At 36.6% G+C, this 20,072-nt stretch overlaps 2 protein-coding genes across 4 annotated transcripts; one reads left to right on the top strand and one right to left on the bottom strand.

Annotated features, from left to right (window-relative positions):
• Window positions 1–551: 551 nt before the first annotated feature.
• On the bottom strand, window positions 552–14,497 carry GLT8D1 (glycosyltransferase 8 domain containing 1). 3 transcript variants are annotated; one of them, XM_014069089.2, is made up of 10 exons: window positions 14,338–14,497; window positions 11,539–11,591; window positions 11,353–11,451; window positions 10,539–10,755; window positions 9,769–9,886; window positions 9,379–9,463; window positions 7,899–8,011; window positions 5,950–6,113; window positions 2,682–2,794; window positions 552–1,692 (listed from the first exon to the last, which is right to left on the bottom strand). In XM_014069089.2, exons 2-10 carry the CDS (start codon window positions 11,552–11,554, stop codon window positions 1,523–1,525), a joined length of 1,095 nt encoding a protein of 364 aa, XP_013924564.2. In that variant the 5' UTR covers window positions 11,555–11,591; window positions 14,338–14,497; the 3' UTR covers window positions 552–1,522. The 3 variants fall into 3 exon arrangements, with proteins under 3 accessions (XP_013924564.2, XP_087565311.1, XP_087565310.1); XM_087709185.1 differs by lacking the exon at window positions 14,338–14,497 and adding an exon at window positions 14,248–14,327; XM_087709184.1 differs by lacking the exon at window positions 14,338–14,497 and having other exon boundaries at window positions 11,539–11,623.
• A 355-nt stretch (window positions 14,498–14,852) lies between these two features.
• On the top strand, window positions 14,853–20,022 carry SPCS1 (signal peptidase complex subunit 1). The gene is made up of 4 exons (XM_014069085.2): window positions 14,853–15,161; window positions 18,951–19,010; window positions 19,413–19,499; window positions 19,849–20,022. The coding sequence occupies exons 1-4, from the start codon at window positions 14,853–14,855 to the stop codon at window positions 19,969–19,971; spliced, it is 579 nt and encodes a 192-aa protein (XP_013924560.2). The 3' UTR covers window positions 19,972–20,022.
• The last annotated feature ends 50 nt before the right edge of the window (window positions 20,023–20,072 follow it).

Raw genomic sequence — 20,072 nt, 5'->3', positions numbered from 1 at the left:
TTCGTGCTCAATATGTATAAGCAGTACAGCCATATAGAATAGGATTTTTTAAATGATATAATTGCATATCTTTATCTCATTTCTCTGGGTGTATATTCAGAGGCAAGAATATAACCTGTAATGCAGTACAGCCAAAGTCCCTTTCCACCCACTGTTTACAATTGTTTCTGTTTTCAGCCACCATTTCATGTTTCAGATGAATATAGACATAATGAATAGATTTACAAGGTTTACTTAATTCCTGATAATTAGAAAGTCAAAAGTGGTTCAGCCTTTTTTGAACAAGAATCATACTTAACTATTGGATGGCCCACCAGAAGTCACATTCTTCTATGTGACACATATAATATTTCTGTAATCCATATGTTTCTCCTGTTGCATTGTAGTTTAACAGCAACTTTTGGAGGAGACGCTTGGACTTCTACACCTCTGTTACTTTTCTTTGTAACAGATCAAAATTTACTTTTTTCTTTTAATTTGTGAACTTTTCTCCCAAATTTCTAATTCTTTTAATGTGCGTCACCCAAATAGATGTTCAAGAAACTGAGGCATTTAATGGAAGAAATAATATATTGTAAGACATTACTTTTTATTACAGTTACCAAATGTAGATTAATCTGAACTCGCAGACAAACAAATCAATATTTCTCCATGAATTTAAACAGGTTGCTTTAGTATTGGTGGGCAGTTTCTTCTATCATTTACTAAATGGCAAAAACAGATCAAATCTACAAAGGACTTAAATAAGTGTAAACAATTAACTAAATACTAAAGAAAAAACATTCTAACAAAACTTAAGTTCATGGGTTACTGCTAAGAGGAGGTGGTTTTTCTTCTTTAAAAATAGCTGTGCAAGATAATATTGTGGATACCTAGGACAGTAAATGTCAAATTCCTTGGTGAAGTTCATTTTGTAATGTTTCATTTATAAAAGTTTATGTCTGAAGAATTCATCTGGTCTAGCTGAATACAAGTAGTCCTCAATTTAACAACTGTTTGTTTAAGACAGTTCAAAATTATGCTGGCCTCGGAAAAAGTGACTTATGACCTGTACTTACAACCATTGCATCATCCTGTGCTGGTCACATGATTGCTGTGTAGGTGCTTAGCAATTGGCTCCCATTTATAATCTGTTACAACATCCTACAATCGTATTGTGCTATGTGACCTCTTTTGCAAAATTCCAGCAAAAAATTGCCCACTAAGGAACTAGAGCATATGATTTGCTTCATGACCACCATGAACATTTTCATAAAATTCAGGTCTGACTAGATGTATGACAACAACAATCTACAATGGAAATTCAGTCCAAATTGTCATAAATTGTGGATTACCTGTAGTCGATAAACTATTCTTCAATTTGAAGGCACACAGCTGCTGCTTCAGGCATATACAATTTCAAGTTTTTCTCAAATTTAGTGTACATTAAAAAGACATACCATGACTGATTTCACTCTGATCTTACAGGTTTCCTGAGAAAAGCATGTAGGTGTTAAGTCTTTATTAATGTTCTGTGTAAATCTCACTGCCTGCGAATCAGGTTAAATTTGCCATTAGGATCAGGAATGTACCATTTTTCCCAAACATCTGCAAAGGATGCCGTTCGCCCCCAAGGCTTGAAATGTCCATTCCAATGGAGTAATTTGGCAGCTTTCACAAACTCTGGTGAGTATCTGTTGCCCGCACTTGAACCTTTAAGTGGAATAAGACAAGAAATATAACAAGAAACCATGAGCGCAGAAGTTGTTTCTGCAGTTTTCAAACCCAGGTGGAATTAACCATTTTATATGTTCACACATTGACATTTTCATCAAAAATATTTTCTTTGTCACTGCTCACTACCCTCAAAATTGGACATAAAGTTTATTTTAGAGTCCTGGAGATGATATTCTTGAACTAATCTAATTGCTACACACATATTGAAATACCACAGAAGTTTAAAGTTCGCTGCATTTAAAAAGGTCAATTTTCTTAAGTGGACAATAATTTGAATGATATTCTCCCAGAGGAAAACCAATCACTTTAATGCAAGGGATTAAAAACATCCTACTAGTGAATTTCTACTCAATACAGTTGGGGCTTTGCCTGTTCCCTCCAGGTCCACAGAAACCATTAAAAAAACACTTCATTTCAGAGATTTTGAGAATGCATGAGAAATGGCCAGGGAAAGAAAACTGCATATTCCCATTTCATCAATATTCTGTCCAAAATCACTAAAATTAGTACTGAAGAAGGACAAAAAGGATTATAATTTCAAACCGTTTGATTAGTCAAATTTGCTCCATCTTGATAAAGGCACAACAAGATAAAGATCCCCATGCACATATGCGCTTGTCGTTCATGACTCTAGGAGGGCGGTGCTCATCTCCATTTTAAAGCCAAAGAGCCAGCGCTGTACAAAGATATCTGTGGTCATGTGGCTGGCATGAGTAAACGCCGAAGGCACATGGAACACTGTTACCTTCCCACCAAAGGTGATCCCTATTTTTCTACTTGCATTTTTTTGTGCTTTTGGACAGCTAAGTTGGCAGAAGCTGGGACAAGGAACAGGAGCTCACCCCGTTACGCGGCACTAGGGATTTGAATCGCCGAACTGCCAATCTTTCCATCAATAAGCTCAAGATCTTAGCCACAATAAAGGCACAATATTAACGTGAAATTGGTTTCTTCTCTTTACTTACCAAGATGGCGAACATTCCACATAGGGTTAATTTTTGAATGTCGTTTGTAAAATACAATTAGCAGAGGAGGTGTAGTGATACTTCCAGCAAGTGTCTTGCTATATATCTCTTCCCTAGTCAGTGATTAAGAAAAATGCAGATTACCAGCTAAACCAAAAGTATAATTAACAAGAAAAACCATTTTCATAGATAATATAATTTGAATGGATTGCAATTTTGTTTTTAATGTATTATTTACATGTTTGTTTTTGCATTGTTTTTTAAAATATTTAATGGCAAATGCTTAATATTCACAATGAATAACTCGCATTGTATTTTGGAGTAACGTTAGGTTGGATTCTCCTATAAGATACATCTAAAGAATATAGCGGCAAAAATCAATACTAGGCGCAACATATTCCAGAAATTAAGTGGAACTAAATGAGCAGTTTCAGCTGCCACACTCAGATCATCAGCCCTAGGGTTGGTCTTTGCAGCAGAATACTGTGTCCCAGTATATCTTAACAGTTGACACACTAGTAAAAGGATTATCCGACACTCTGAGGGTTATAAGTATATGTATTAAAATCACTCTGACTTGGTTGCTTTCTGAGTCATATAGCATTGCCAGCTTTATGAAGGCAAGATGCCTTCGTAAGTGGCATCAAGTGAGAGAATACAGAAAAAAATACAAACAATTCACTCCTACCAGTACCAACATCCCTAATTTATCAGCCGGAAGATTCAAATCCAGGAAAGCCCCACTGGCACTTGCACAACATCTGCCCAACAACTTTAACCTCAATTTCCAATGGGAAGCCAAACAGGTTGCTGAATGTCCAGACATACGAAGACATAAATGGCTTCACAAAAAAGGTGCAAGGCTTTGAACCAAGGGTAACAGTCAATTTTTTCCCCTACCAGTTCTGTGGGTGTGGCTTGTTGGGGGTGGGGTCCTGGGACTGAGTGCGAGTGGCCAACTCAATGTCACTCATGGCCACGCCTATTCATTCAGACCCCACCACCACCAAGCCATGCCCATATAACCCAGTAGGAAAAAATGTATGAACACCCACCAGAAGGGCTCATAGTGAATGCTGTGGCAGAGATAATCCAAACGTTTCTTCCTCCAATCAGCAGAGCTGCTGCAGCCTGTCCCTTTAAAATAGTCCACGGGAGGGTGGGGGCTGGAGGGACCATAAAAGGAGCAGCAGCTCCACTGAATGGAGGGAGAAACATTCAGATTCTCTCTGCCACAGAATTCAACATTAAATGCAACAGAATCAAAAGTTTCTTCCTCCATTTATAATGGAGCTGCTGTCCTTTTATGGTCCCCCTGGCCCTCTCCCTCCCGGGGACTATCTTAAAGGGACAGGCTGCAGTAATTCTGTGAATGGAGGGAGAAATGTTTGGATTCTCTCTGCTGCATTTTAACGTTGAATTCTGTGGCAGAGAGAATTCAAACGTTTCTCCCTCCATTCAGAGAGGAGTTATTGCTCCCTTTAGGGTCCCCGCAGCCCCCTCCCTTCCGGGGACTATCTTAAAGGGACCAGCTGCAGTAACTGCTGTGAATGGAGGAAGAAACGTTTGGATTGGGTGGGCGGGTTGAGCAGCCGGAAGAGGCGAGCAGCGACAGGGTGAGCAGGCAGGCATGGGCAGGGCCACCAGGGATTTTTGCCACTGGTTTGGAGAACCAATGCCAATAATCCCTGCCGGTTTGATTGAACTGCCAAACCAGGAGGATTTCACCCCTGTCTTGAACTACCATGTCAGCAATGGACAATCCTGAATAGGATGCGCACCTCACATGGTATCTCCAAGACTATAAATGGGACATAGTATCATTTCAATGTGACTGGGCTGCCATGTCAAACTAGATCACATTGTGACCTGCTGTGCATATATACAGTGTGTTATCTTTTTTTTTCAATATAAACTGTTGCACTTCAATGGTTGGATGGCCTAGACCAGTGATTGTGAACCTTTTCAGCACCGATTGTCTTTATAATCATGTTTGGTTATTTTAAATATAAATATTGACAGGCACCATCAATAGTTACCATAAAAGCAGGAATTACTAAGTCTACAATGAACATCATGCAAATGACATTAATACAATAGGATTTCTTTTTTAGCTATCTCATTTTTTTTTTAAATCATTGACTCAGACTTGATTTTGGGTGATTAGATTCATTTTCCATGTTCCTTTTTAAGTGTGGAAATGGCCTGTCATTGCCTTTCTCCAAATTGAAATGTTTAACCTATCTAGGCCTTGGATTTCCTGAAGTCCCACAAATACTAACAAGGTCTAACTTGCTGAATATTTGTAAGCCTGAATTAATTAAAAAGCAAATAGGCGGGAGGCTGGATATAGGGGAAATTCTGTTCTGTGGCCTAATGGCTAAGAAGTCTGCCTAGTATGTAATATAGCCCAGGTTCAAATCCCAGTAAGGGTATGGCTAGCTGATGAGAGCTAAATAGCTTGAAATAGATCTATACTAGTCTCCCTTTATTTATTTATCAGCACAAATAAAAAAACCAAACCCATATATATATGACTTTTTTTTACAACCCCCGGTATGCCCAAATATGGGAGGAAGATCACTACTTCCATTCTCTGTCCTTCGGCTCGTCACAAGAGACCATCCAGGCAGAAACCCAATATTTTTACTCTTGCCTTTTTGTTACATTTTGTTGTATTTGTGCTGATAAATAAATAAAGGGATCTATACTAGTCTATATTAATCTATACTAGTCTCCCTTTATTTATTTATCAGCATATATATATATATATATGTATATGTATATGTATATGTATGTGTGTGTGTGTGTGTGTGTGTGTGTGTGTGTATATGTATATATATGTATATATGTATATATGTATATATGTGTATATATACACATACATACATACATACATACATACATACACATACTAATCCATGTATGATATGCCAATGATAAATAAATAACTACATTCTTGACAATGAGCTACAAAAATACAACAAAGTAAGTGAGTGATAACAGAACACAATAAGACAGTTGGCTTCAAATAAGAGATCCCTGTAAGGGTAAACTTCCCATACAATAATGATTTTAGCACTTCCTAGATGTTTTTCTTAGACTAATGACCTTCTTAATATTTTAGACTGCTGCTTGCAGAATTTTTGAATGCCTAATAGACAAGATTCAGGAAGACAAGCAATACAGGGTACTTTTATCTCTGCTTCCCATCCTCACAATTAGTTCCATTCTTCAACTATCAAATAAAAAAACTGCACATACTCACACAGCATTAAGTGTCATCCATTTCTCTAATTGCTTAGTAACATTTTGTATTTTCCATTCTGTTAGATTTGCAACAAACACACCAGGATTAAAAGAACAGGTGCTTGCTTTGATGGACAGCTTCCGAACCAGTTCTTTTTTATAATCAAGAAATCCCATGTAATACTGAAAATAAATAGAAATTGGATCTCAGATAACAGTTTTATTCCTAACTTCCATTCCAAAGGCTTCTTCACTTACACATGCTTCGTCTCTGTCTGGAAAACCAGAAAATTGGACAGAGTTGTCTTTATAATCATGTTTGATTATTTTAAATATAAATATTGACAGGCACCATCAATAGTTACCATAAAAGCAGGAATTACTAAGTCTACAATGAACATCATGCAAATGACATTAATACAATAGGATTTCCTTTTTAGCTATCTCATTTTTTTTTTAAATCATTGACTCAGACTTGATTTTGGGTGATTAGATTCATTTTCCATGTTCCTTTTTAAGTGTGGAAATGGCCTGTCATTGCCTTTCTCCAAATTGAAATGTTTAACCTATCTAGGCCTTGGATTTCCTGAAGTCCCACAAATACTAACAAGGTCTAACTTGCTGAATATTTGTAAGCCTGAATTAATTAAAAAGCAAATAGGCGGGAGGCTGGATATAGGGGAAATTCTGTTCTGTCTATAATTTCTACTGTCTCACTGTCTACTTAAAAATATCTTCCTATGTAGTGTATACAATCTGATATATTGTGTTTTCCCCAAAATAAAACAAGGTCTTATTTTCTTTTGACCCCCCAAATAAGCACTTGGCCTTATTTTTGGGGTGATCTTATTATTTTTTAGGTACAGGAGGCAGCGAGCATAGTCACCTCATGGCTGCTGCTGTTTTGCAATATTTTCGGGGACGGTTTATTTTCGGGAAAGGGCTTATTTTAGCACATGTGCTCAAAAGCCTGATTTGGCTGATTATCCAGGGATGTCTTATTTTTGGGGAAACAGGGTAGTTAGTCTTTCTTTAGCAAGTTTGGAGTTGCGACAGTGATGAAAAAGTAACTTTACAACCAACCCTCACATTTATGATCTTCACAGATGTGTAAAGTGAAGTAAAGATGAAATAAGATAAACATCTCTGTGGTTTCACTTAGCAACTGCTTTTCTTAACTACCAAGTTGCTACGCCCCACTTGTCACTAAAAAGGAATACCTGTAGTGGTTAAGGTTATCGGGCTAGAAACAGGAATCATGAGTTCTAGTTCTGTCTTAGACATGAAGTCAGCTGAATTAATTTAGGCCAGGAACTTTTCCCTAGGAAATGGGCAATGGCAAACCACTCACAAAAATATTGCCAAGTAAACTGCAAAGACTAGTCCAGACAGTTACCAGTTATCAACACAAAAAGAGTAATTTGCATGAAATTGAAAAAGATCTGTTTCCTTCTTTCTACCTCCTTTTCACTCTATGGGAAGAAAGTTACTCGTTAATCAATGATAAAGATTAAATTGTTTTTGATTACCTCAAAAACAGTAATGGTTCTCCTTGGAAGTTGGAGAACAAAAGCATATTTCTTAATACCCTAAAGAGAATTAAAGGCCGCCTACATAAATAAGCATGCATCTGCAAAAAGCTTTAAACTAACAAATAAATTATTTAGGTTCTTTCTCATTGATAAAAGATCCAATCACGAAGCATACCAGCAAGAAGTTATTACTTATATTTTGTACCTTTAAAAAATGCTTTCCTAAAACTGGACACGGTACTAAAACTTTTGTAAAAGTTCCAAGTCAAGAACGGAACCAGATAATTACAAGGATCTTCTAACATCTAGTGCCTTTCATTCTTATTAACCTTTTTATAACCACCTATCTCGAGCAACTCTGGGCAGTGAACAATCATAAAACAGTTAAAAAACACTACAATATAATACAAATTAAATATTTCAGAGCTGCTTTCACCTGACTTCCTGTTCCATGGGCAGAAAACCTATTCGAGGTAGAGTCACAATCATCCGAGAATGCGGCCGCATGGCCTGGTTGCAATGGAGTGTTGTAAAGTTCAAGGATATCATCTAAAAAGGCATCATATGCAATGAGTAGCTGCTACTGCAAGCAAATGAGAATCTGCATTTTGTCATTTTAACATAAATGGTCTTTTCCAATATTTAAAATGCACATACTAACAGCGAATGCTATTCCAATAAATGCCATGTAAGGTTTAAAACTCGTATCTGTCTATCCAAAGAACTTTCCCACTTGAACAAAAGCTTATGAAACCAAATACAGCATATAGACTGATATTGTTTAGATGGAGGCCAAAATCATGCATAAAATAATTTCATTTTTTTCAATTTTCAATTCATATTTGTACCTAATAGAAATGAGCTCATTAAGCTACTGTGTACTCATATTTCAGCTGTCCCAAAGGTGCTTTTTTCAAAAGGCAACTGCACTTTCCTGGTTTTTTTTTTCCTTAAAACATTTTGCTTCTCATACAAGAAGTTCTTCCAGTTCTGGGACAACCTTCAGGGCAACCATGACCTAGATGATTGAGTATTTCCACAGACAATATGTCAGCTAGAAGTAAATTATTACCTTAATCAAAGTTTATGTTCAGATACACAGTATGTGCTTTCCACCTGTGACTACCCATTTTAAGCAAATCATTCTAGGCAGCTGACAAGCATAAAAACATAAATCCAGATACAAACCACAGAAAAAAAAAATTAAAAGATGCCAGATTAAAAGTTTCCATCAATCAAGGCAAAAGTACAATAACTCTGTTAGCATTCTCTCTACTTTCTCTAGTGTTAATCACCCTCCCCCCAACACACTCCCAATTTTTCACTTAAATGTATGGCAAAAATGCTCTTGGTTATTTTACAAAGGCTCAATTTTTTCAGAAGGTAAAAATGAAGTGTAGCTATAGTCTATGTTTTGTTTGTAAATGGACTCATCTGCATAAAAAACAAACAACAAGTAGCCTGATGATAGATCATGAGATTGGTATGGTCTCAGGGATGACAGCAAGTAACCTCAACCGGTACACTGTGAAATGTGATGGTCACTGCTAACACAACAGACATTTGGTGACTGCCTAAATATTCTTCAAACAACCAATATGACCACTGGCACAAACAGTTGGGAGGTTTTGGAACCGAGTTTATTATAAAGCTTTTGGTTTATAAGACATTAGATTAATTAATCTAAAGCAGGAGAACACAACATGTTTCTTTTTCAAGAGCTACTTTTGGTCGTTCAGTAGTGTGCCAGAGAAATACACTACAAAAAGTAGAAAGAGGAATCGGAATGAAAATTGCTATGATTGCTGGGAGCTAAGATCCCAATCCATCTCATTGCTACCAGATATGGAGATGGTTGACGTGTTGAAAGGCAACCTATATGTTGTTAAGCATATTTAAAAAGCAAAGTCCCATACCTTGTACAATCACATCATCATCCAAATAAATGGCCTTTTCTGCATTTGGGACCCAATTAGGTAGATAGAATCTTGCAAAGGTCAGCTAGAAAGAAACAAAAGGTGATAAAAACAATTATGACATCGCAAACATTAGATATTTGTAATCAAATCTCTTTGATACACCTTCATATAATACAAGATTAAGTAGATGTATTGGGGCAACTTTGGTGAATAAGATATAAATTACAAAACTATCCAACTAAATCCAATATGCAAAATAGAATTAAGGATTAGAATATTAAAAGACAACTTTCTCAAAAGTGTAATAACTAAGCATAAATTCAAACATAAATTATCAGTAATGTTGAAAATGTTATATTTATAGTAAAATAAATCAGTAGTTTTTACCGGTTTTATGGAATTTGGCATCTTTGAATCTATCTGTACTTTTCCAGCCAGCATGCCAGGATCAAAATTCAAAATTCGGTATTGAATATTTTTTAAACTGATTTTATTAAGCCATGACCTACACAATTAAAAAAGAAATAGAAATAGCAAATATTACTGAAATAGCCGGAATGATATCCTACAAGAATAAATTCTTTGAATTTTCTCATCATGGTGTGTCTTCTAACAATCAAGAATAGGGCAGAGTAGGACAATCTGAAATCCAATATTACATAATAGAGACCCAATAAGATGTAATGATTAAGGTACCAATCCAAAAACTGGTAGGTTGTGCATTTTAATCCCACCTTAGGCACAAAGTCAGCTTGGTGATTTTGGGTTAATCATTCTCAGTCCTACAAAGAAGGAAAAGATAAATCACTTCTGAAAATACTACCAAGAAAATTGTATGAACCAGACTGGTAGGTAGGTAGGTATTTAGGTAGGTAGGTGAGGGCTGCATAAACTACAAAAATGACCTCGAAGAAATGGCAAGTGTAGCACCTTCTAGTACTCACTAAAGCAGCCACTTTTCTTTTCAAGAGTCAGGAAGCTGAAAAAAGATGTGATTGCTTTAAAAGTCACCTTGATCAATCAAAGGACATAGAATAAATAACTGTCTCTTTGTAATTAAATTTAAGAATAACTGTCTTTTTCCAATGCACTATTGCATCTAAAAATGATCCTCTACTAAAAAAGTAGGCAATAAAATTTCACAAATATGCTTTTACCTCAGATGGTCCACAGTGTCATTCAAAGTGACAATATGGAATGCAACATTGGATTTGGTGTTTTGTTGAATACTGTTCACAGCTGCAATTACACCACCAAGCCTTTCTTCGGATGCCGTAAGGACCACAGGAATTTCTTTGTCATTTTCTTTCACTATGAATCTTTGAGGAGCTTCAGGTATATAATCTATTGGCTGAAATCCTAGTGGATTTGAATCTACAGATAATTACATAAAACATTACATTTTGATTTAGCATGTTGGGTGACTTCAGATTTTGTCTTACGTAAACTAAGGTTAATGGCACAATATGAAAACTCAGTTATGGTTTATTGAATAAACCATGCTAACAAACCATGGTTAAGCCCTTACTACTGTAATATTGAAACCAATGTTTATCTCTTAAAAATTACCTCTTATAAGGCAATAATTATTTTGAAGTTATATCCAAACAATAAGATTTAAAGGTTGAAATCGTATCCAATATAGAATCTATATTTTAAGTTATATTGAATAACATACAAAAGATGCAACTCTGACTGTATTTCAGTTCAGGTACCATGAAAATAGCTATGCTACACAGTGACGGTTTCATTTTTAACAACTTCTAGTGAGAAATGCTAAATAACAATAAAAGAAGACAATTACAAGAAACTGCAAACGGTTGACAATAATTGTTAAAAGTATGGGATCAAAATTAAACAGTGTTTTTTACAAAAAAAACTTATAAAGCTTATAAAAACATACACAAGGGTATTATTTCCTATCAAACATTTTTACTGAAGCAGCATTAAAATAGAGAAATGGAGGAATACCTGATAATTCTTTTTTTAAGAGATCACCGAGACCTAGAAAATTGTGATGCAGCACTAATAGAAATATAACAAAGACAAATACGAGGATGCTTATGTTTACTGCAATGAAAAAAGAAAGCCATTGTTAGAATAACAGCATCTGAGTATTTTAACTTTTAAAAAATAAATATTTAGAGGAAAAAGTACCTTTTCTTAATGACATTTTCTTTGTGGATGAAAAACAAAATCTCTTGACACGTCTACAAAAAAGGAACATACCATAACTAAGAAAGTTTCCACAAGATGCAAAGAGATCCAATAAGTGATAAGGTGTAATATTCACATGTGAGTAGTAATAATGTATATAATGAAGAACAAAAAATTGAGCAAATGTTAGATTTCCAACATTTGCCTAGAAAAAAATTACATTTTGAAATGTAATTATGTAATCATATGTAATATGATTGTGGTGTTTCTTTGTGTATAATGGTTATTTATTGAGAGCTGAATGCAACTGAATGTCCTTTTAATGTATGTTGATTAGTGTACATTTAAAATGACAATAAAATTCTATTCTATCCCTATCCCAGAGATATTTTTATGAAAAACAGATATTTACCATACTTAGTGATTCAAGAATGAATAAAGGATAAGAGTTCCTCCTAAATTCAGCAAGTATATAAAAAAGACAGCACTAGGAAACAGAGCTTATATTTATTATTTTAGGCCCTCATTCTCAATGTAATTAAATTATTTGCTTCCAATCTGAAGATAAGTACAAAACAATTCTCATTACTAAGCCACTTGTACGGATGAGAAATATCTTCACAGTTGCCAATTCAAAAGCCATTGGCTTTTATAGGCACATGCTACAAGCTGCAATTTGCATATATGAACTGTTTATATTCAACTGACTTACACTTCAGTAAGCCTTTATCATTCAATAAATGATGAATTTGAGATCAATAAATATATTTTTAAAGATTCCTGTGACATAGCTTCTCAATTATCATAATCAATCTGGATTCCTATATTGTACAATAAAAGCTATATTTAAATGAGATATCATTTTGCTACATCATAAATTGTGGGGATTTAAGGTGAACAGAATCTGTGATATCAACCACATTTGGAATAAAAATGTAATGACTGTATATTAGTTCATATACTTCATTTATCTTGTGGATCATAATTTTAATCCCCTTGTAACCATGATACTTTACAACAAGTCAATGTTATCAAAACTGTAATATTAAGAATTCAGGGAACTAAAATTATATTCTATGTAAAAGAAATGGGAGTATCTAGCACTAAGATAAGATGATAAGGGTACATTAGTTTTGAAATATTTCTAAGAATGCCATAAGAACATAAAGTGTTTACTAGATCACACCAAGACCTCTAATGAGCCCCTTAAATCACATTTTTCTAGTCTAATGAATGTTCTAGTGAGGTGTTTTCTAATGAATTTGAATCACTTTTCTGTATTTCCCCAGCTCTAGGATCTTTTTAGTGTGATTACCACAATTGTACAAAATATTCAGGTGCAGACATACTGTCAATTTATGACAGAGTAATACAACATTAGCTGTTCTATTTTTCATCTCTTGCTGAACCTTAAGATGGAATTTATCTAGTATTTTAACAGCTACTGCATATGGAAACAGCATCTTCACTATGCTAGAATCCTAAAAAAAAATTCTTGATTACAGACAGCTCAGATCTCTTCAACATAAAGCATGTATGAAGTTGGGGGAAAGTATAGTGAATATATCTCACTTTATTTTAGCTGAGCTTCATTCAGCATGTATTCTCTCCATAGAAATCCATTGGAAGCTCAACATTTTTTATTTTTTAAACCTTGAAAATTTTGGTATCATCTGCAAACTTGACATTCACTAAATCACTCCTTAATCAAGATTATGGCATGTTACAGAACAGCCAATATTCCTATTTAATCACAGGTTTGACTAAATCTGTTAGAGATGCTTCAATTTGGATATCTGTACTGACTTAGGGGAGGGAGCAGTAGTTTAAATGGCCTCTTCAACATTCCATATGGTTTTCTTCCATCAGTGCCTTTCAAATTATCAATATCTGTCAATATTATACAGATACAGATTAACAGTTGGAAGGGACCTTTAGGTCATCTAGTCCAATCCACTCCTCCCCCCCCCCAGCAAATCCTACACCATTTTTGACAGATGGCAGTCCAGTCTCTTAAAAGCTTCCAGTGATGAAGCTCCCACAACTTCTGAAGGCAAGCAGCTGTTCCATTGGTTGATTGTAAGTTCACATTTTAAAACATTCACTGTCATATAAAATTTGCTCAAGAGTCAAGATGTAGAATCACCATTCAACCATTATTGTTAGCTGTTAAGTATCAACTAGTCAGGTGACTGTAGGGACAAATATGAAGAGCATGTTGCTCTTCTGCAGCTATATAAATGATGCTCTACAAATGTTTAACATGTTATCTCTTCAATGCCCCCCCCCTTTCCATTATGCTATGCTGTTCCAAAACGTCTAGATCAGTGTTTTTCAACCACTGTGCCGCGGCACACTAGTGTGCCGTGACATAGTGTAAGGTGTGCCGTGGGAAAATTACTTTATATATAGGCACAGAGTTAAATTTTTTTAACATTTTCTAATGGTGGTGTGCCTCGTGATTTTTTTCATGAAAAAAGTGTGCCTTTGCACAAAAAAGTTTGAAAAACACTGGTCTAGATCATTATTGCTGCAAGTGACACCAGTTAGAAATCACAACCCATCCGTTAAAACGAAACTACTGCTACTTTTTAAAATGAAAACCCATCACTCGCTTGCCTTCCATCCCCCTTGCTCAGATATGCTAGCCACCCGACTAGATCCACTGCATATTAAAAAGGGGAAATGTATCATATCTGCATAACATACAGTATAAGGCTTATAATTCATTTCCCATCATTCCAGCAGTTCAATCCCCATTGTATGTTAAACAGGCCGGTGTATTCCCACGAGTCTTACTTGCTGGCCCAGAATCCAGAGATCCTTCTAGTCCTCCCTTCCCTTTGCACAGTTTGGCGGCCACGCGCGAATTGCCAACTCAACACCAAGTATTGTAATCAGCAGCTGGAAAAATAAAAGGTGCCTATCATCGTGCCTGATTTTTATTTTTAAAAAGCGATACGTAAGAAACGCGTTCACCAAAGCCTTAATGCCAAATACGTTTCTATAACTACACGCATTTTGTTTGTGTGTGTGTGTGATAGAATTAAAAAAACAACAGAGCGGCAACACGCTAGACGCCACCTGCACTAAGACCCATTTCTCACCAAAAGGGTGGAAAAAGCCTCCAGCGCTTGTTGTCATGGTGACGAACTAAGACTCCACCTTTGGCGGCGAGCCCTGTGACGTCATAGCGCTATTGCCAGTCGACCGGCAGACGGCAGCATCCGCCGGCGGAGTTGGCATTTTTCTGGAATGAGTCCAGGAGGGGAACAGCCCCCACGCCCCGCCCTAGCCGATCCGGAAATTCAAAAATGATGAGGCGGGGCAAGAGGACGTCGAATCCGGAATGCTCGAGAGCGCCCGCCTTACGGCAGAAAGCCGTCTTGATCAAGAAGGCGGAAGCGCCCGTTGACTGTTCACCGCTCGGCTCTCCCGCCTCCAACGGCAACTCTCAGGGCGACTCTTTCCAGCCGCTGGAGAGCCCGCTTCCTCCCTGCAGAGCCGAGGAGCCCCCGCTGCCCCCCTTCCTCCCGGAAAGCGCTGACGGCTCCAGAGATCTAGACGCCGCTGCTCCGCCAGGCACCATGCTCAACTTCTTCCGATCCATTCCGACGCAGATGGTAAGGCGGGGGCATCCCGGGACTTGCCTCCGTCGCGCCGACTCCTCTCCGCCCGCGCCCCCAGGCTAGCGGAGAACAGAGCCGTGCCCGTCCGACCGACTTTGAGGTCGGGCAGGAAGCGGTAAAGCATCCAAGGCACCAGATAGAAACTGCCTGGCTGACTGGGCTGATAAGGAGACGTGTCCTAAATAGAGGCGCCCAAGGGTCCGATGACTGACAGGTGCCCATTAGGCGGAAAGATGTTCAGTTCGGAATAGAAAACAAAAAAACTCAGTTGCTCTGCGTCCTCTGTTTTCCTCCCCGCCTTTGAATTGTGTAAAATTAAATACTTAAATTGTATTATCGAAAATAAGCCTTTTGTTTCGGTAGGATTTTATCAGTTGTCTCATAATGTATTTGGTGGATGGCTTAGGTAAAACAGAATTAACGATCAGTACCATGCTAAAATCAGTTAAACATATTTAACCAAGAATTCTACTTCAAAAAGACAAAATCAGACATCGGCCTTGGAAAATATTGAAACACTAAATTAAAAATATTACATTGATTAAATTTACTAAAGCTGCCTAGAGCAGCCCCAAATAAATTTAACAAATAAAGACCTATGTAAATAAAGAGCTATTACATACTACTGACAGAATATTGATATAGATAAAATGGGTGCTGCTGAACATATTTTCTCCCTCAAAAATATCTACTATTTAAAGGAACATTATTTGGCAAAGTTAATAAATTTAGGTATTAATAAACTTAATCCCTGTGATGTCCGAGTGCCAGGTCAGCTGGATTTATTAATGGGATTTAAAGATCCTCCTCTTTTTTGAGGTTTACCATAAATTAGGCAGATTTGACTTGTTGATTCCTTCTTGTTTTCCAAATTGACTAGACTTGTTCAATTGATTGTTTTGTTTAATTATTTATTTGGAGCATTTATATGGCCACTCAAATCCAAACATATGAGTAGCTTGATTATGTACCATCAAATCATTTTCAACTCCTAGCGATTAGACAGTTAAATGGCTTACAAAATCATTAAAAAATACGGTATAAAAGTAACATCACTAAAACAAAAAATATGAATTGATGATCAGGCTAAACTATATCTTCCCAATGCGTACTGAGCAATATATTTTTCATCTCAATCCAAGAACCAGGTCCGATTCACCTTTCTAATGCCCTGCAAGGTTCAGTCAAACTGGGATGGGGAATCATTCCAAAGGCAAGGGACAACACCCAAGAAAGCATGCCTACTAGGTCTCGCTAGGTGCCATTATTATTCACAATCCAAAATGTGATACATGAAATATTTAAAGTGTCTGAATACGTGAATATTGTTTACTTAACAAATCGGACAGAGATTACAGTCCTTCTATACAGAATTTCTATTTTATAATTATGCTTGTGCTTGTTTACATTTATTTCCTTCTTTCTTTTAGGCATTAAATGATTCTTCCTCTTTCCAGTTTTTATCTTCCTGTTTAGTGTAATAATCTATATGGCTGGGTTCTAGAGGTGGGGGGTGTTGTTCTTCTGTCCTTTAAAGCTCGGTGTCAAACTTGTGGCATCACATTGCCATCATGTGATGCTTATTCCCTTCACGGAGCTGGGGTGGCCTATGTGTGGCCTATGTGTGATGCATATGGTCCATGGGCCACCAGTTTAACATCCCTGCTTTAAAAAGTCATTGTTTTTCCCCACTTCAAGAAGCCATTGTTGCCAACCTAATTAGACAATTTTCATACAGTATGATCAGCAGCTTCAGAGGATCTTGGATAAAGTGGTTATTTGAATCCCTTTCAGTTGTGTTTCAGGCCTTGATATGAGGCTGAAACAAAATTGTGCATTTAGATGGCCTCCAGTGGGAGTGGGATGGGGCTCTACATCCATCCTTGCTCTACTTGACCTCTCAGCACCTTCAATGCCATTAACTGTAGTCTCTTTTTGGGCTGGCTGCAGGGGTTGGGAGTGCATATTGTGCTGGTTTTCTTCCTTTCTCCACAGGAGTTTCAGCTGGTGTTGATTGGAAGAGGTCCTGCCCTTGGTCCCTACTTTGTGGGGTCCTGCAGAGTTCAAAGCTTTCTCTATTCTTACTTAATGTCTACATGAAGCTGCTGGGTGAGGTTATCCACTCCTAAGAGGAAGAGTATCATCAGTACACTGATTATACCCAGAAATACATTTCTGTTCTTGGCAATTTAAGTGATGCTGTTGAAATCCTAACCCAATGCAACGAGGTTGGGGAACAACAGGCTTTAACCCTTGCAAGATTGAGTGGCTTCAGGTTTGGGGGCTTTCAGGATCTTTGGTACTGGATGGAGAGGCACTGCTCCAGACAAAGCCTATGCTCAATCTGGGATTCTAGATTTATCGAACAGGTAGCAGTTGTTGTTAGGAGGGCCTTTGTACAATTTTGAATTATATGCTATTTGCACCTTTTCCTGGCTTTCTTGAGGCTCCGCTCTCAGTCACCCCCGCCCTGGATTACTGTAATGCACTCTGCAATGGGCTTCCCTTAATGAGCACACAGAAGCTCCAACTTGGTGCAAAATGCAATGATGCAGGCTATGTTCTTTGATCAGTCATAATCAGCATGTTAAATCACTGCTCCACAAGCTGCAATGGTTAACAATTTGCTTTTGTGTTTAATTCAAGGTGATGCTAATGAAGTAAAGCCCAATGGGAGGGGTAGTTATTGGAGGGACTACCTCTCCTAGGTTATATCTTTCTGCCCCATCAGTCTGCCAGGAAGGGCGGGATATAGCTCCCATTTGCCAAGGAGTTACATCTGACAAAAACCAGTAGACAGTCCTTTTCTGCCACAGAGCCCACCCTTTGGAACATTATCCCCCCCACCCCAAGATTTGACTGGGCAGAACCCTATTAACTTTCTAGAAAGCCCTGAAGACACAGCTCTGCTGCCATGTTTGGGACATGTCCTGTGACAACCTACAACCTATGCAGTGGTTATCTTGTTCATAAAATGAATGCCAATCTCCTGCAGATTTTTTTTTAATTTTAATAGTTTTAATTTTTAATGGTATTTTAATTATTGTTTCACTATTTGTATTTGGTTTTTTTTTAGTTTTAACTGCATGAGCCGCCTAGTCGCATATGTAAGATGTACAGTTGAACAAATAAGTATAAATGAGTGGAACAAAATCAGCTAGTCAATTCCCTTCAGTTGTAGTTGAATTCTGCTAACTTGAATTAACTAAAATCACACTCTGAACCAAATTATGATTTGTTGTGACTATGAGTTACTTAAGCCACAATGATTAAGGTTACATATTCACATTAAATATTAATAGAATGTGTAAACCTACCCAGAAATATCTGAAGAATTTTACAAAATTCTTTGTGGAGAGGTAAAGTAAAATCTTTCTTCCATTCTTTGGTCCTTGTTAGACAAGCATACTAAAGAAGTGAGCTGACATCACCACTTAGCGGCTACAATAGCTAGCTGTGCCTAAACATGTTACAAAAGTCAAATGTAAATTAACTATAAATCTTTTAGCAGTGCTGGGTAAATATAGTTAATTTAATTTATATATTTAGCAGACAACAGCAATTAAAAGTGAACTGTAGTCTGACAGCATAATACAAATTCTAAGTATTCTCAACTGTTCTTTCACACTCAGTAGCAATATCTATTTTTAAGAACTCTTCCTCAGATTTATTTTTAAATGCATTTTCAGCTCATTCCTATTGCGTTATCAGAAATCTTAGTGTAAGCTATAATTCTTAGGGATGGGAAAAATATTGATGCTATTGATTTTTCTTTTTCCACAGGACTACAAAGGTCAAAAACTAGCAGAGCAGATTTTTCAAGGAATAATTCTTTTCTCTGCTGTAAGTATAATAAAAACGAACACCATCACTATAAATTCATTACTTCTTTCCACCTTACCTTCCTGAAAAGATCTTCATAAGAGATAAAAGCATGAGATTCTTGAGAATATTTTATGTAATATATTAGAAAATAAGCAAAATCCCTTCCCTTCCAATTATTGGAGCAAATATATTTTCTGGATCCCAGTCCTTTTTCAAAATAGCTGTCATTGCAGTAAGAACATCCTAGATTAAAATCTATACCTTTTAAAGCATTGTGTCCTGAACTATAGAGAGAAGACTTGATACTTTATTATGAATACCCAGTAGCTTCCTTAGTTGTTGTATACAATTTAAATTGTTGTATTGGGTTTGAGAAATAGACTTGAATATCCTTTGTTATGTCTAATTTTTATCTTGTAGGTGGTTGGCTTTATTTATGGATATATTACTGAACAGTTTGGCTGGACAGTTTACATAGTAATGGCTGGATTTGCTATATCGTGCCTGGTAAGAATATAACTTTATAGCAAATATACATAATATATTCAAAATACCAAGTTCTGCAATAATTGTAAACTGTACCTGTAATGGTAGCACACTCCCTAAATGATGATTTTTTCTTTGGTCAATAAGTTATCAACATTGTATTATATGTTATTCTGTTGTCTTGATATTCCAGTTTTTTGTTGTTTGTGCAATTGGCTTTTATCCTGATCTTCCTTTGAAGCAACTACATAGCAGTACGGAAATACTGCTCACCAGATTAGTTTCCCTTGCGCCTAATCTTAGTTGTCTTAACCAAAAATTAAGTATTTAATAGAATTCTTAAGTTGTCCTATTTTTTTTTTAATTACAGCTCACACTGCCTCCATGGCCCATTTACCGTCGCAATCCTCTGAAATGGCTCCCTATTCAGGAATCTGCAATAGATGATAAGAAACCTGCTGACAGAAAAGTAAAGAGGCATCCTAAAAATTGAAAAACTACAATTCTGTATGAGTTTCTGTCATTAAATTTGCTTTAAAATTTATTTCTCTTTTTTTTACTTGGTTTGGTGTTTCTGCACAGTCAGAAAACAAA

This window comes from Thamnophis sirtalis, unplaced genomic scaffold (genome assembly GCF_051295495.1).
Source record: "Thamnophis sirtalis isolate CommonGarterSnake01/CBP01778 unplaced genomic scaffold, rThaSir2_p1.2 scaffold_3, whole genome shotgun sequence".
NCBI lineage: Eukaryota > Metazoa > Chordata > Lepidosauria > Squamata > Natricidae > Thamnophis > Thamnophis sirtalis.
This window is presented reverse-complemented; position numbering and strand designations above follow the sequence as displayed.